Genomic DNA, 18,480 nt, shown 5'->3' with positions numbered 1-18,480 from the left:
TTCATTTTCGCGAATAGATTATTTCCTGATAGAAGTTTATTCCTGAGATAGTTTCTACTCAGTATATACCGATAACGTTATCAGACCATGCCACAGTAGTATTAGATCTTCAGTTTACAATGAAGCCAAAGAGATTTAGATATTAGAAGCTAAATTCTCTCTTGCTGGCGGAGACCAACATTTGTAAATATATTTCTGAGTTGATTATGTTTTTTTGTGAAACTAATAAAAATAATGAAACCTCTCCATCTATCCTATGGGACACTCTAAAAGCCTATATTAGAGGTAAAATGATCTCTTTTACGTCTTATTCTAATAAACTGAAAAACAAATGAAAAACTTTGGTCCTTCAAATGAACAGGTACAAAAAAGAAACCAAACACATCAGACATCGTAATAAAGCTATTGCCAAATAAAGGTAACGGTTCATGGAATGGCGGAGGCCGGTTGTGGAAAAGACACTGGATTGAACTGCTAGCTTTCTACAGCTTTCTACAGTCGCTGCTTATCAACGGGCAATGACTTTTGTAACTTTTGTAACTTCTAAAACGGCAAACAGGACTTTGGTTAAGAAGAGGACAACCAACATCCTACTAGTTCTATCGATCGAAGTGTTTCGGGCTGCGCTCCCTAACCGGGAGATAGCTAGCAAGTTGTACGAATTAACTACCAGCAACTGCTAGCTCGCCAGTTAAATAAAAAAGGACCCCTGGACTGGAAAGGCTGGTTACCCAGTATGCCACCCAAGAAAGGCCCAACACCAGAGGAGGTCGAGGACATAAAAACCTCCCTCGGAGCGCTGTGCGGAGACGTGGCCGCAGTCAGGGCGCAGCAGGAGCTGCTTCTGGGGCTTCTGGAGGAGGTAAAACAGCTACGCCTCCAAAATGCCCAGAAGGACAGACGAATCATGGATCTCGAGCGGCGGGTGGATGAGCTGGAGCAGTACACCCGTACGAACGACGTGGTCATCAGCGGTATTAAAATCAAGCCGCGCTCGTATGCGCGCGCGGTGGCCGGGAACGTCGGGGAGCCAAGCGATGAGGAGAACCGCTCGGTGGAGCAACAGGTGGCGTCCTTCCTCCAAAGCAAAGGGATAGAGATGGACTTGGAGCATGTAGAAGCATGTCACCCACTGCCCAGGAGGAGCGACAGACCGCCGGCCGTCATTATGAGATTCGTCAATCGGAAAAACAAGGTCGCACTGCTGAAACAAGGACGCAAACTGAAAGGCACGGACGTTTTCATTAATGAGCATCTGACACGAAAAAACGCAGACATCGCGAGGAAGGCAAGGCAACTGAAGAAGAACGGTAAAATACAACATACATGGGTAACAAACTGCAAGATTTTCATCAAGCTAAACGGGACACCAGAAGAGGCAAAAGTACTGATAGTGAGGAACATGGAGGACCTGGACAAGTACAACTGACACTAATGTATCGAGGTAATATACAACTCTAATGACAATCAAATGATAAATACACCAACATCTCTAATTACACCAGGAAATGACATGGACACGTTGAAATCAATTCTCCAACAGAAAGTAATTGATCTAGATTGTGAATATAAGGAGCATAATATAATAGACCCAGAAATAGACTCTGAAAGTAACTTTCTCTCTTTTTTTGTTAAAAATTGTAATTATTTCACACAGGAACAATATGAAAAAAAAATCAACCTAGACGGGAAGCTCTCATTAATTCACTTTAACAGCAGAAGTATGTACTCTAATTTTGATTTCATTAAGGATTACTTGCAACAATTTTCTCGCCCCTTTAGTGTTATAGCCATCACTGAAACTTGGTTTAATGTCGATAAAGGAATAGATTTCGGTTTGAATGGATATGATTTAAAATACATGAATAGATTAAATAAGGCGGGCGGCGGGGTTGCTATATATGTTCATAACTCTATAAAATATAATGTTGTAACAACTATGTCTATGGCTATTGATGGAATTTTGGAATGTTTGACTATTGAGATCATGAATGAAAAAAAGAGAAATGTTATAATAAGTTGTATATATCGGACACCCAGTTCAAGTATTGACATTTTTAATGAATGGATAGAAAAAGTGTTTTCTTCGGTGAACCAAAAATTACTATTCATCTGTGGTGATTTTAATATTGATTTGCTAAACCCAACAAGGTTAAAAGCCATTGATGACTTTTCTGACACGATGTACAGCTTATCACTATATCCAACAATAACAAAGCCAAGCAGAATAACGTCACATAGCGCCACTATTATTGACAACATTTTTACTAATGTCATGGATTTCCAAATTAATAGTGGCCTGCTTGTCTGTGACATAACTGACCACTTACCAGTTTTTACTTTGTATGACTGTGATTTAAAAAAAATAATAGATACCAAGATTACGATAGCAAAGCGAACAATAAATGAAGAAGCAATTCATGCCTTCAATTTCGATTTAGCACAACAAGATTGGAGTTCGGTGTATGAAGAGTCAGAGGTGGACAAGGCTTATGAAAATTTCCTAGATATTTACACTATGTTGTACAATAAACATTGTCCTGTAAAAGAATACAGGACAAAGAAAAAAAAGATAAAAAGTCCTTGGCTCACAAAAGGAATTATCAATGCTTGCAAAAAGAAAAACAATCTGTATAAACAGTTCATCAAAGTAAAAACAAAAGAAGTGGAACGAGTAAACAACTTTATTATAGAAGATTATATGAAAATAAAAACAATATAAAAGGAACTTGGGATGTGTTAAATAACTTAATTAAACAAGGATCTTCTGGAACATCATATCCTGAATATTTCATTGATGCAAATGGTGAAAATCACAACATGAGTAACATTGTTGATGGGTTCAATAAATTTTTTATAAATGTTGGCCCTGAACTAGCAGCGGACATCCCGTGTCAAAAAAATGAAAATATCAGTAATATAAAACCAAATCCCTTTTCACTGTTCCTTTCAGCTACAAATGAGCAAGAAGTAATAAATATCACATTAAAATGTAAAAGTAAGTCTTCAATGGATTATCATGACATAAATATGTCTGTAGTTAAACAGGTTATTCTGAATATTGCTAGTCCCTTAACATATGTCTGTAATTTATCATTTCAGTCCGGTTGTTTTCCAAAAAAAAATGAAAATTGCGAAAGTAATACCACTATACAAAAGTAATGACAAACACAGCTTTACCAATTATAGGCCTATTTCTCTACTGCCTCAATTCTCAAAAATTTTAGAAAAACTTTTTAATTCAAGATTAGAAAAATTCCTTGAAAAACATAAAATAATAAATGTTGGTCAGTATGGTTTCAGAACGCAAAGAACCACTTCTATGGCGATAATTGAGGCAGTAGAAGAAATTACCAATGCACTGGATAAAAATAAATATGCAGTTGGTATTTTTGTTGATCTCAAAAAGGCCTTCTACACAATCAATCACTCAATTTTATTGGATAAATTGGAAAGATATGGTGTTCGAGGGAAAGCTGGTAACTGGTTAAAAGTTACCTAACGGGCGGGAACAATATGTTAGCATAGGGCATTACCATTCAGAGAAACTTGGTATTACATGTGGTGTTCCCCAAGGGTCAGTGTTGGGACCAAAACTTTTCAATGTTTACATAAATGATATTTTTGATGTTTCTCAAGTACTTAAACTCATACTGTTCGCAGATGATACCAACATATTTTTCAGTAGCGATGATTATACTGATCTTGTAATGACCGTAAACAGGGAGCTAAAATTAATAAAAAAATGGATGGATATAAATAAATTATCATTAAATATAAATAAAACTAAGGCAATGTTTTTTGGTAATTTAAAATATAATATAGAATTACCAATTATTATAGAAGGTGTACCAATTGATAATGTGAGTGAAAACAAATTTTTGGGAGTCATAATTGATAACAAAATTTCATGGAAACCCCACGTCAGACACATAAAAACCAAAATTTCCAGAAGCCTCGCAGTTTTGAACAAAGTGAAACCATACCTTGATAAAGATGCACTTCGTACTCTGTACTGTACCCTGGTCCTTCCATATTTTACATATTGTGTGGAAGTGTGGGGAAACACATATAAAAATACAACTAATCCATTAGTCACAGTACAGAAACGAGCACTGCGTATTATTCACAAGGCTGGTTATCTAGATCATACTCACAAACTCTTTCTTCAGGCAAAGTTACTTAAATTCCAGGATCTGGTTAATTACAATACATCCATAATCTTATACAAAGCCTTTAATAAACTTCTACCTGCAAATTTACAATCTATATTTGAAATTCGAGAAAGGGTTTATAATGTGAGAGGCTTCGGAGAATTCAAATTACCCAGAACTCGAACAACCCGTAAAGGTTTTTGTGTGTCTGTATGTGGTGTGAAAATCTGGAACAGTCTGAGTTTACAACTGAAACAATGCAAAAATATTCATAGATTTAAATTTCTCTACAAACAGTTGGTCTGGTCACAGTAGAGTTGGATGTCTCGAGACCGGTCTTGGTCTCGAGACCACTTTTACGTGGTCTTGGTCTCGTCTTGGTCTCGATGGACTTTTGTCTTGGTCTTGTCTTGGTCTCGACGGACTTTTGTCTTGTCTCGGTCTTGGTCTCGCTGTTTCGGTCTTCCGTTCTCAAATCGACATAGTGTTCGGGAGATTTGGAGTCAACCATCAGCGGAGCGGGGGGGTGGCTTACTGGGCTTAAGCCCGGGTCATTTTTTCAGAAGCATGGGGCACCGTCGTAAATTCCCCCTAATTTTGGTATGATCCGAGCTCAGGCACTAGGTGACTGAGCACAGCACGCATGTGAGCGAGGGGGGAGAAGCTGCTGCCTGCGAGTTTGCTGCAGACAGAGGACAGCTTAAGTTTGACCAGGTACCAAAGCAAATCATTCGTACTGAACTAATAATGTAAATATGACGGTGTATCACAAAAGATTGATATCAAACTGATCAGTTGGTTGCGTTACTTGCTCTTCGAGTGAATCAACAAATGGATAAATAAAAAGCCGAACAACAATGCTGATTTTTTAGAGAGTCTTAGCTTACATTTCATATTTTCAGTTGTTACCCTCCACGGCTAAACAAACTCTAAATCGGTTTCAATTGTGTACTGATGAACACAACAATGGACATAAGAAGCTTCTTTCAAAGAAAAAACTCAGGTAGATGTTATTTTATATATTATGCTTTGTATGTTGTTCAGTATATCTATGCAAAACAAGAGGAATTTCAATACACAGCAGTATATTCACAGATGAAACAAGATATTTACATACACTTTAGGTAGAAAACATAAAAACTATTTTTACTGTTAAATATTAATTTAGAGTAAACTTTTGTTTTAGATAAATAAACTAATCTTTTGAATTAGTTTAATGACAGAATAAAGAGAGACAGAGCTGTCTATTTTTATCCCTTTCATCAAATTTAGGAGAACATATACACTAAGTTTATTGTTAATTAATAAGAAAAACTCCAGACGATTCCATTCTGAGCTGAAGAAGCTTCTGATAGGTTAGTAGAGTCCATGTGAGTAAATTGGTGGCACAGCTGTGGAAGCATATAAGGCAAAACACAGAGCCTGTTTCTGTGACATGTGAAAATCAAGAGATGTCAACCAAAACACCAGGAACAGAATTGTGGAGCTCCATAAGTGTGGCTCAATTTTGAATACAATTTGGTGCCATTTGCAATTAAGAAATACAGATAGTTTTTCTCTTTACTGTTAAAGTTAACAAATATGTTTTTTATATTTATCAATCTAAAAAAATAAACATTTAGTCTGATTTGATGTTACAATTAAAAAAGTGTTTGTGTTTTTATCTGAAGAGTGTGTAAATATCTGGTTTCAACTGTATATTTGATGATGTTGGTGTTTGGCTTGATTGTCAGCACAGAGAGGGAGAGAGAGGGAGAGAGAGGAACAGAGAGGGAGAGAGAGGAGCAGAGAGGGAGAGAGAGGAACAGAGAGGGAGATGGAGAATGAGGACAGAACAGAGGTGGAACAAGAGCAGGTGAGACACACATGTTAGTCAAATGGTTGTTTGCCAAAACTCATCAGAACATGTATCTAGTACCTGTTTCTTTTTAGATACCATTTGTTACTTTTCAAATTCTATATTTATTAAGTTATGCTGGCTTGTTTGAACAACAAGGCTAAATAATTATATAAACTTTTCAGAATCTAAATAGCGTACTTTGGTAGAATTAAAAAAATAAGTGTAGTGCAGGTCTATGATGATTTTCAGTGCTACTATCATCTAGTTCTGATTCTGGTTCCGTCTTGGTTAAGTCCTAAGTAGTCCTGATTTTGAACTGTTGTAGTCCTGTTTTAATTCCGGATCAGTTCTGGGTCTGGATGAATTGGGATTTAGTCCCTGTGTCTTGATACAGGCCCGACTTTGTTCTGCCTTGCTGCTTAATTAAAAAACTAGTTTAAGGTGTCCTGCATATGTGATATTTATTTTTTTCCTATATGAAGTCATTCTTTTTGAACAAAACTCAAAACAGAGCCTAATAATCTTTCAGTCATTTCTACCCTCACTTAATTTCCTTTCGCTGCTCAGCTCTCACACAGTGGTTCAGCTATGCTCCAATCCCTCCATATTGTGGCCAATCACAATATGGAGGGATAATATCATTATGTGAAAAACAGAGAGGGTGAGAGACGCGACAGTCAAGTGGAGCGTGCGTCTGTCCTCTCAGTAAGTGAGTGAGACAGTAGACAGCGGTGAGGAGGGCTGTGCGAAAGCAAAAACACATAAATATGCCTGACACCCGTAAACGAAGCAGCGTCTGGCTGCAGTTTAAAGACTTTTTTTGTCTCGGTCTTGGTCTTGGTCTCGTCTCGACTCGGTCTCGGTCTTGGTCTTGGTCTCGATACCCTATTGTCTTGGTCTTGTCTTGGTCTCGGATTAGGCGGTCTTGACTACAAGTCTAGGTCACAGTATAATCAATGATGGTGTTAGTGTGCTCTGTAATGTCTGTTCTCTTACCATTGCTGGCATGGATTTCATGGGAAAAAAAAAAAAAATAAATAAAGTTTGTGTGTATGTATGTATATATATGTACATGTGTGTGTAGATATATATGTATGTATGTATATGTATGTGTGTTTGTTACTTGTAATTATTATTGCCTGTTACCGGTGGTAACGCAATTTATAATTAATATATTCTGTATTCAGTTATGAAGGTTCTATTTGTTTTGCTTGGGCGTAGCTGCGGGAAGTTTATTGTTTTTGTTGATAAGTGAATATAGGGGTGGGATTTAATAAGTTTTCTTCATCCCACTCCTTTTCAGGTACATTTTGTTGTTTGTTTTTGTTTTTGTGCACTTTATGTTCAACTTTATTGTTGTGCCTGAAATGAACAAATTAAAAAAAAAACACACACACAAAAAAAAACTAGATCCCAGCAGAAAGATTTGGATAAAAGAGATAGACAATTCTATCTCTCTTACAAATACACCTGATCTTTATAAAGAAAGAAGAAAACTTCAAACGGAACTAGATATTCTTCTTACTTCACAAGCTGAACAACTTCTAGAACATGGTGATAAAGCTGGCCGTCTCCTGGCACAGCAACCGAAGACTAAAACAGCGTCAAATCAAATTATACAGAAAACCGATGATTCAGCCTTAATAACCTCACATCCAGATAAAATTATTGATACTTTCAGATCTTTCTTTACTCAACTTTATACCTCTGAATCTTTCATAGATAATAATGTGTACTTTATCGATCCCGTGGGGAAATTACTTGTTTTTCTCTGCATTTGACCCATTCACTCAGTGGGCAGCCACTAAGCAGGTGCCCAGGGAGCACAGTGTAGGGACGGTACCTTACTCAGTGGACCTTCCAATCATGGGGCCACTCTACTTACTGAGCTATCCTGCCCTGTAAGGTGTTACCTCCCTGTCGGGGAATCGAACCCCAGTCTCCCGCGTGACAGGCAGGGATACGCACCCCTATACTAACGAGGAAGGTGAAAGCCAATTAAATAGTTTTTTGGAAAAATTGGATCTACCTAAAGTTTCATCTGAAAATAACTTCAAATTAGACGCCCCATTACAATTTTAGAAATTAAAGAATCAATACAGTCAATGAATAGCGGTAAATCACCAGGTCCAGATGGCTACCCGGTCGAGTTTTATAAAGTTTTTCAGACCAGCTAGCTCCACATACTGGAAATGTTTAATTATTCGTTCGAGCAAGGAACTCTGCCACCTACACTCATGCAAGCCACTGTTTCTCTAATTTTTAAAAAAGGCAGAGACCCACTGAGCTGCACATCCTATCGGCCAATATCACTCCTCCCGGTAGACGTTAAAATTCTTGCAAAAATCCTAGCCCGGCGACTAGAATCGATTATGCCCTCAATTATCTCAGAGGACCAGACGGGATTTATAAAAGGAAGACGTTCATACTCTAACATAAGAAGACTTCTTGGTGTCATCCTCTCTCCATCATCCTCTAATGTTCCAGAAGCCATAATATCTCTTGATGCCGAGAAAGCCTGAGATAGAGTGAAATGGGCCTATCTTTTCTTTTCTTTAAGACAATTAGGTTTTAATAATAATTTTGTTTCATGGGTCAAATTACTCTACTCTTCTCCTTGCGCCTCTGTCTGTACAAATAATCAATGCTCCACTCCATTTCCACTTTTTCGGGGGACAAGACAGGGGTGCCCACTCTCCCCGTTATTATTTGCATTAGTGATTGAACCACTCTCAGTAGCTTTAAATATGGTGAAAGGATTAGGAGGGATTGATAGATGGGGTATAAAACATAAAGTGTCGCTCTATGCAGATGATTTGCTTCTTTATGTGAATGGTCCTCTAAATTCTTTCAGCTATTTATCGGGAAATAAGCTGAACATCTCCAAAAGCGAATACTTTCCAGTTAATCAAATGGCTGCGGACATACCTACATCAACTATACCCTTTAAAATGGCTAATTCGGGGTTTAAATATCTCGGAATTGCAATTTCACGATCTCTGAGATTAATGCAGGAACAGAATATTACTTTACTTACAATGAAAGTTAAGTCTGATCTTCAAAGATGGAACTACCTACCGCTGTCTTTAGCTGGTAGGATCCAAATTATTAAAATGAATGTATTACCTAGATATCTATATGTATTTCAGACTTTATCCATTTATCTGCTTAAATCATTTTTCAGAACTATAAATGACGCTATTTCATCATTTATTTGGGCCAGTAAACGTCCAAGGGCTAGTCGCTCGCTTCTTTATAGGGATAGATCAGCTGGAGGATTAGGACTGCCTAATTTAATTGGGTATTATTGGGCATCTAATATGTATAATATATTATTGTGGTGTACGTCTCGCTATACTAACTGGTGCCAGAGTGAAGCGGCCTCCTGTTCCTCGTCATTACGTGCTTTAGCATGTGATACCTCACAATCATGCCTACTAAGCCGGTCTTCCAACCCAGTTGTTGCTGAAACATTAAAAATTTGGTCGCAAATAAGACGCCACTTTGGTTGGCTTACCCTCCCTCTCGCAACCCCGATCTGCAACAATCACTTATTTGTTCCAGCAAAGATGGACTTAAGATTCTCTATTTTATTACATAAAGGACTTGGTACTCTAGGTGATCTATACGTAAATGAGGTTTTTGCAAGTTTTAACGAACTAGTTATTCACTTTAATTTCAATAAATCCGATTTTTTTTCGGTACTTCTAGTTGCGAAATTTTGCAAAGAAATGTTCAACTTTATTTCCACAAATCCCAACTTCCAGTGGAATAGATTTGGTTCTCAGAGCCAAAACTTTGGTAAAGGCTCATATTTCTTACCTTTAAAAACTAGCTTCTCCACCTAGTGAATCTCTTTTATACAGGACCAAGATGAAATGGGAGTCAGAACTCCATATGAGTTTTTCTGAGTTGTTCTGGGAGGGAGCGGTAGGGGCCATTAATTCGTCTTGTAGTTGTGCCAGAGTTTCATTAATACAATTTAGAGTTTTCCACAGATTACACTACAGTAAAGAAAAACTGTCAAAATTATACCCAGATAAATTTGATGATAAATGTAACAGATGCTCACAGATACAGGCTGCCGGACACTGGCCTGGTGGCACCAGTGTCCGGCAGCCTCGCCTCTGTCAGTGCGCCCCAGGGCAGCTGTGGCTACGATGTAGCTGCCATCACCAGTGTGTGAATGTGTGTGTGAAAACCATTACTTAAACACTTAGAAAAGTTACGAGCACGAGAAATCTCTCTGTAGTCCACCATATGACAGTGTACAAATTTTTCTGCTATTCCCGGCAGTGACTGTTCTACCTTATAAGAATACTCTATTTAAAGATATTCCAGCATTATTAGTTTGTTTCGACTAAGGAGCAAGTAATCACTAATATTAATATTAATATTGTTACTATTGTTAATATTGGTTAAGATTTATATCAATATTGATTAATGTTAATATTAAACTATAAGGATACGCACAACTTTCTTATTGTTGATTTTTTGTTCTTGTTTGTTTGTTTGTTTTCTTTGTATGGGTTTTGTATTTTTTGTGTGGGTTAATTCATTTTCTCTGTAACATATTCATTTTTACATTATTGGGAGGGAGTGGGGGGTTATTCAGGTACTCATCCCATTTATGTTTTTTTTGTATGCTATAAAAAAGAAAAAGGGAAATGTAAGAGGTGGTATCTTGTCTTCAGACTTCAACAAACAATTACTCAAGCAGTTTTGTAGAGGATGCTGGGACAGCGATATCGTTAACAAACTACAGTTGGAGAACTTGAGGAGTGATCCCCCATGTTTTGCAGAGCTCCTCCTACTGCTTCGAACTGAGGAGGGTAGACAGCTGGCCAAGGAGAATCTCATGAAGAAGCACCTGACTGCATCCAAGCCTCGTGCCGCTGTTCACTCTCAGAGCACATGTGCTTGTAGCCATTCAGACACCAAGGCTATTAGTGAGCTGAAGCAACAGATGCAGAAACTGCAGAGTCAAATGGCTGCTCTTCTCTCACAGAAATCTCAATTCTCCAAGCCAGCACCACCTCAACTCAGATCAGCACAACCAAGACCCAGCAGCAGTGCAACCAGTTCCCGGCCTAGAGCAGGCTACTGCTTTAAATGTGGAGAGGATGGGCACATGTCAGCAGGATGCGCCAACCCTCCAAACCCGACACTGGTTCTGAAAAAGAAGAAACAACTTGAGAAAAGACAGCAGGCTTGGGACAGCAACAACAAATCATCAAACTAGAGGCAGTCTCTGTGGAGGGACAGACGGAGGCTGCAGTTAACCCATGTCCCAGTCACAAGCAAAATGGACATTCCATCACACTGCCTAAAGGACTCATTGGAACCCGAAGTACAGCACAGGTCACGATTGGAGGGACTGTATTCAACTGCCTGTTAGACACGGGGTCCCAGGTAACCACCATCTCTCACTCCTTCCACCATGATTATCTCTCTGACCAGGAGATACAACCTCTGAAGAATCTCTTGGAGATAGAAGGAGCGAATGGCCAAGTGGTTCCATACCTTGGCTATGTGGAGATGAACGTCACCTTCCTTCCGACTTCTTGGGTTCCACCACAGCTGTTGATACACTTGCTCTGGTAGTTCCTGATGTCCGATCAGCTCAACAGCCATCAATACTGATTGGCACAAACACTCTGGACTTGGCATATGAGAAAGCATTCTCAGACCAACAACCCTCCTTTCCAGCCCCTCATGGATACAGAACGGTGCTGAAAATTCTTGAGCAACGATACAGACTGGCCAACAGTAATCATCATGGAATCGTCAAGCTGCACACTGACGGACCACAGACCATCCCAGCTGGAAAAACTGTTGCCCTGGAGGGGTTAATTTTGGGACGCTGCCTCCAGGCCGAGAAGGCTGTGTTGGTGGAACACCCAACTTCGTCGCCTCTGCCAGGTGGCTTAATGGTCCCGTCTTGTGTCATGGATTTCCCTTCTCACCAGCCGTACCACTTACCTGTGGTAATCTGCAACCAGTCTGATCATGATGTAACCCTCCCAGCCAAAGCCATCATTGCGGAGATCAGTGCCATTCAGTCCATTCAGTGTCAAGAAAGGAGTCATGACAGTATGCCTCCTAACCCTGTGACTTCTGGATTCGACTTCAACTTTGGTAACTCCCCTTAACACCGGAATGGAAGAGTCGATTACTGAGAAGTTAAACGCCCTCCATGATGTCTTTGCCAAACACGACCTTGACTTTGGGAAAACCGACAAAGTGAAACATCAGATCAAGCTCTCTGACCCTACTCCCTTCAAACAGCGCCCAAGACCAATCCATCCTCAAGATCTGGATGCTGTGCGCCAACACCTGAAGGAGCTGGTTGACTCTGGGGTCATCAGAGAGTCAGATTCACCCTTTGCGCCACCCATTGTCGTGGTGCGAAAGAAGAATGGGAGTGTGCGGCTCTGCATTGATTACCGGAAACTAAATCTGCAGACCATCAAAGATGCATATGCATTGCCAAAGTTGGAGGATACTTTTACAGCTCTCTCTGGATCAGAATGGTTTTCAGTCCTTGACCTTAAATCTGGTTATTATCAGATTGAAATGGAAGAGGCAGACAAGAGCAAAACAGCATTTGTATGTCCACTTGGATTCTATGAGTTCAACAGAATGCCCCAGGGAGTCACAAACGCACCCAGTACCTTCCAACGACTAATGGAAAAGTGCATGGGAGAAATGAACTTGAAAGAAGTCTTGGTCTTCATTGACGACTTGATTATTTTTGCACCAACACTTGAAGAGCATGAGAGGAGACTACTGAAAGTCCTTCACCGTCTGAAGGAATTCAGACTCAAGCTCTCAGTTGAAAAGTGCATGTTCTTCCAGAAAACCGTAAAATACCTGGGGCATGTTGTGTCAAAGGATGGTGTGCAGACAGATCCAGATAAAATCGAGACCCTTAAGTCCTGGCCGGTTCCGAAGACTCTTAAAGAACTCCGCTCTTTCCTGGGTTTCGCAGGATATTACCGCAGGTTCATCCAAGGCTACTCTAACATCGTCAAACCTTTGCATGACCTTACTGCTGGATATCCTCCATCACAGCGGAAACTCAGAGCCACCATCAAGCGAGACCAATATTTGGATCCTAAGGAACCACTTGCCAGTCGCTGGACTCCTACATGTCAACAAGCCTTTGACACCATTATCAAAAAACTCACCACAGCACCAGTACTTGCTTTCGCCGATCCCCAGAAGCCTTACCTTCTCCATACAGATGCCAGTTCTGCTGGGCTAGGAGCTATTCTGTACCAGGAGCAACAAGGACAAAACCAGGTGATTGCCTACGCAAGTCGCGGTCTGTCAAGGTGTGAGTCAAAATATCCAGCTCACAAACTGGAATTTCTGGCTCTCAAGTGGGCTGTTACGGAGAAGTTTCACGACTATCTCTATGGCACCAACTTTACTGTCGTTACTGACAGCAACCCACTCACCTACCTACTTACCTCTGCTAAATTAGATGCCACCAGTTACCGTTGGCTCTCTGCTCTTTCCACATTTTCATTTAAAATCATGTACAGATCTGGTAAGCAGAATCTAGATGCTGATGCTCTCTCTCGCAGGCCACATGGAGACCTCGCCAATGACCAAATGTCCCAAAAGGAGAGGGAGAGAATTCTTCGATTTGCCCAACACCATCTGGATCAGTCTTCCTCAATTTCCATCGATCAGCACACGGTCAAAGCCATTTGTGACCGTCAGCTTGTTTATAGCATGGCTGAAGAGACGTCCACCACCGCACTCATCCAGTCACTAACTGCCCATACCGACAGTTTGCCTGACAGCTTCGTCAACGACACCCAGTTTGCATCTCCTGTTGTTTCTCAGCTGACAACCGCTGAAATCGCTGAGAGACAGAGGGAAGACCAGATCCTGAGGCATGTCATATTGCTGCTAGAGACTGGGGAAAGTCCACCTCCCATCTTGCGGGATGAACTCCCAGAACTGCCCCTTCTACTCCGAGACCAACATCGCATGGAGCTCCAAAATGGCATTCTCATGAGAAGGAGGCAAGTTGGGGACCAGCTCTATTACCAGCTAGTGTTGCCTCAGAAATTTCGGGCTGAAGTACTGTCAGAACTGCATGACAAGATGGGTCATTTGGGCATCGAACGTACTCTTGACCTCGTACGTCGAAGATTCTACTGGGGGAAAATGGCCAATGATGTGTGGAATAAAGTGAAGACACGTGAGAGATGCACCAAACGGAAAGCCTTACCTGAAAGAGCAGCACCCCTGGTGAACATTCGAACTTGTCGACCTCTGGAACTGGTTTGCATGGACTTTTTATCACTGGAACCTGACAGGAGCAGAACCAAAGACATCCTTGTAATAACAGATCACTTTACCAAGTACGCTGTCGCTGTCCCCACTCCAAACCAAAAAGCAAAGACCGTCGCCAAATGTCTCTGGGACAATTTCCTGGTTCATTATGGTATCCCAGAAAAGCTCCATAGTGATCAAGGACCAGATTTTGAGTCACGCACAATAAAAGAACTGTGCAAAATGGCTGGGATTCACAAAATCAGAACTACACCATACCATCCACGAGGTAATCCAGTCGAGCGCTTTAACAGAACACTCCTGAATATGCTCGGAACACTCACCGCTGAAGAGAAAACTCACTGGAAAGATTTTGTTAAGCCCCTGGTCCACGCATACAACTGCACCCGGAGTGATGTTACTGGTTACTCACCCTATGAGCTCATGTTTGGTCGACAACCTCGCCTCCCGATTGACTTGGTCTTTGGACTGCCTGTGGACAACAATCAGCCCACTCATTCACAGTATGTCCAGAACCTAAAGTCAAATCTAGAAAAGAGCTACAAAATTGCCATTGGTAATACGGAGAAGCTCATGGGAAGGAACAAGAGCCGTTTCGACCAACATATCACCCCCTCTGAACTGGACGTTGGTGACAGGGTGCTGGTACGTAATGTGAAACTCCGAGGCAAACACAAAATCGCAGACAAATGGGAACCAGACATCTATGTGGTGGTAAAAAGAGCAGACAATATTCCAGTGTACACTCTCCGACCAGAGAACAAACCCAAACCGATTCGTACTCTGCACAGAGATCTCCTCCTGCCATGTGGATTCTTGCCGGATTCCACTGAAACCAACCGAACAACTGTAAAACCAACCAGGAAGCGGTCACTCAACCTTTCTGATGAGGACTGTGCACAACCTCAGTCAGAAGATGAGGATGACATAATACCGCATCAATGGTATGATCCTGTCTCAGAGCCTTTGCAATTCACCACTATCCACAATCTGCCAGAACCTTCATCCACCGTTCCAGCCACTGAAACTTTACCACCTGATATGCCATTCTGTGAACCTGCTACGCTCCCGTTGCCTCCTCTTGAGCCAGCAGAGAGCGAAACCCCTGACTCAGAAACCCCTGTCGAGGAGGAAGCTCCTGATCCTGTGGAATCAGAGGACAGTCTGTCCTCTGCTGAACCTACCAATGATGAATTGCCGACTGAGCCCAGTATCTCCTCTGCTGCTGATCTACCGTCTAGCTCTGACACCTCCAGCTCTGAACTAGAACCTGTGAGGACATCAACTCGGACCAGGAAACCACCAGACCGGTTACAGTACTCTAAGCTTGGTCAGCCCATCTTGAAGAGCATTCAGGCACTTGTCCATGGCTTAACCACCGCCTTCACTCATGCACTGGAGGATGAAGAGGACCATCTACTTACTGTCACTGAGCAACCTGTCATCCGGAACCAGCCACCATGTACGGGGACGTACATGAGATCGAGGGGGGAACCTGTAACCCATGTCAACTACTCCCTGTCAAATGACTCAAGCCAGCTGATTTGAGGCCCCTCTCCTGATTGGCTCCTTCCACGTCGCGGCAACTATGAATACGGCCGTGGAGGGATACTTCCGGGTTCGACTCCTGCTGTGGCTGTAAGCTTATGTCGTGTGGAACCGCGTTGGAAAACAAAGCGTTTTTCTCCCCTAAACCCGTCTATAAAATTGTATCACCTCAGCGGTAAGTGTTCTTAACATCTACCAATAACAACCTTTTGTCAGTAACCAGTCGATCATTTTCGCGATTAAAAAAGAAATGCCTTTGTTCGGTGGCGTTCTCACATGAGCAGAACTCCGGTTCAAAACCGCTGTTTTTGAACACCTTTATTTCCTTAAGCACTTTAATGGGCTTACTTTGAAACAAAGTGCAATTAAATGATTATTGTTATGTGTTGCCTTGAATTGCTATGCTGTCTGTTAGACAGTTGTTTTCTTTATTGTTGTTTTTGTATTTGTTTGTAGCGAACGCTACTGGAATATATAGATTAAGCTACGTAGCCAAGATGATTACTAATTTAACTGTTGTACATTTGTGATTGATGATGATGATGATGATGATGATGATGATAATTTGCATTGTTATATAGACTTGCAGAAAAATGTATTTGTTTACCGGTAAACTGAATTGATTTTGATTTACTAATGGATATTTTTCTGGCCTACAGGTCAGGGTTTTTTTCCCTTTAAATTGATCTTCTTCATATTGAAGTGGCGAGCTGGTAGGACCATTCTTTGTTTTTTTTCCCCCGCTTTGCCGTCTATGGATTACGGACATATTTGTTCCCCATTGTATGAAACTGGACCCTAAGGAGGAATACCTTAAAAAGTGAACTTTAAAAAGAAAAGGACTCTTAACAAAAGGACTGTTGCACAGGAAATCACAGCAATTGATTTATTTGTTACACAATTATTTGATTGTGGGCATTTATTTATGTTGTGTGTCGTATTGATTATTTTGGTCCATTTCCCCTTTTCCCCATTTATTCAATATATTTTTGGTACAAGATACTGCAGTCTTTGGTCTCATCATTCACACCATCTAGGCTCCATAAAGAACCATTTCTTCTGCGCGTCAGTCAATAAACTCGTCCATTGCAATAACACTAGCCCTTAAATAACTTTGCGTTACAGAAAGATTATTATTTCTATATGTACCTATGTGTTTTATGACAGTTTGGTATTGAAAAACAAACAAACAAACAAAAAACTACAAACATGAATATTTGACCCTGCAGACCAGCAGCGGTGAAGAAGCGGAGGGCGGCACTTGGTTTGGCCACATGTCGGCAAAGTTATGTGACATTAGTGATGTTTGTACTTTCAGCGGTAACTTGGTTTTAAAGCCTTTAAAATATAATAATACAATAGTTGACCTTAATCTTACAGAGAATGTGATGATTTTATGGATAATTAAAGTCAGTCATATATCCACAAACACAACAAGCTGAAAGTCAGTGATGCTGCTCGGTTTGCAGTCCTGAATATGACGGCACAAGCAGGATTCACTGCACTGTTAATGTTAGCTATGTTATATTGCTGCCTCTGTTCGGTGGTGTCGAGCCAAACGGACTTTAACGTGTGTTTGAACGAGCTGACGGTTCACTCGTTAAGCTGAAAGAAAGATGCTTTAATCACAGGAGTCACACATGTGTCCACTGGACCATCTGGGAACTCTTCTTGTTTAGCACTCGTAATAACACAAACACTAAATCCTCCTTCTCTTGTGCTGTTTTGTAGCAGTGTGTACACCTGAGACTGTCACCTGTCTGTCTGTCCTGCACTCTCTCTCTGTTTCTTTCTCTCTGATTGTGGAATAAAAGTATGAACATGTATTTATAAGTTACACTTGTGTTTGAATCCTGCAGCTTATCACACATTTGATTTCCATGTGTGACAACTGCAAGTGTCCAGAGTGAGGACAGACTGAGGGACCCACTGCTGCACATCATCTGTGAGGCTTTGCACCCTGATGATCCACCAGGACAAAATCAGCAGTGTGTGAGGAAGAGGAGGAGGAAGAGCCAGCAGCAGCTGACAGATGGAGAGAATAGACAGACTGTTCCCTGTTTGTGAAGGACTGCTAGGAAAGTTTAACATAACTAATTGTCTGTCCTGAATCAGTCTTATTAGGTAATGTTCAAATAATGTTATCATCCCAGTGTTTTCAGTGTGGGAGAAAGTACTCAGGGCCTTCAAGTTACACACTATGAAAGGCAGCAACAAGTTTAATATTCAGAAACCTAAAGTATGTATCAGCAGCAGAATGGAGCTAAAAATACATGTTTGTTTCAGTTCTATGAAGCTTTGAGTATTTTGGATTAGTAGTACTGCTGTGTTTGTTGCATCATATTGCTGTAATTGTTTATATGCTTTATATATTCTGAGGTAAGTTGATCTATAGTGTTACATCATATTCTATAAGGATGTTATGTGTTTGTAGACTTTCTGCCCAGTTTGACCCATTTAGCAGAAGTCAGCCTGTTTAAGGCTCTGATATCTATTCTGTATGACTTAAAGCAGTTATGACATGGTCTGATTTTCTCACCCAATAAAGGAATATTTCATATATCAGTCTGATCTTCATTCTATCAGAAACAGTTATCACAGCTCGTACATTTTCTTTTTACACAT

At 40.7% G+C, this 18,480-nt stretch overlaps 1 protein-coding gene across 1 annotated transcript; it reads left to right on the top strand.

Moving 5' to 3' along the window:
* The first annotated feature begins 439 nt into the window (after positions 1-439).
* On the top strand, positions 440-17,749 carry LOC120442986. The gene is made up of 2 exons (XM_039620487.1): positions 440-1,444; positions 17,715-17,749. Exon 1 carries the CDS (start codon positions 737-739, stop codon positions 1,427-1,429), a length of 693 nt encoding a protein of 230 aa, XP_039476421.1. The 5' UTR covers positions 440-736; the 3' UTR covers positions 1,430-1,444; positions 17,715-17,749.
* Positions 17,750-18,480: the final 731 nt, after the last annotated feature.

The sequence above is a fragment of the Oreochromis aureus genome, linkage group 12 (assembly GCF_013358895.1).
Source record: "Oreochromis aureus strain Israel breed Guangdong linkage group 12, ZZ_aureus, whole genome shotgun sequence".
In the NCBI taxonomy this organism is placed as follows: domain Eukaryota; kingdom Metazoa; phylum Chordata; class Actinopteri; order Cichliformes; family Cichlidae; genus Oreochromis; species Oreochromis aureus.
The sequence above is the reverse complement of the archived record's forward strand: the minus strand, read 5'-3'. Positions and strand labels throughout refer to the sequence as shown.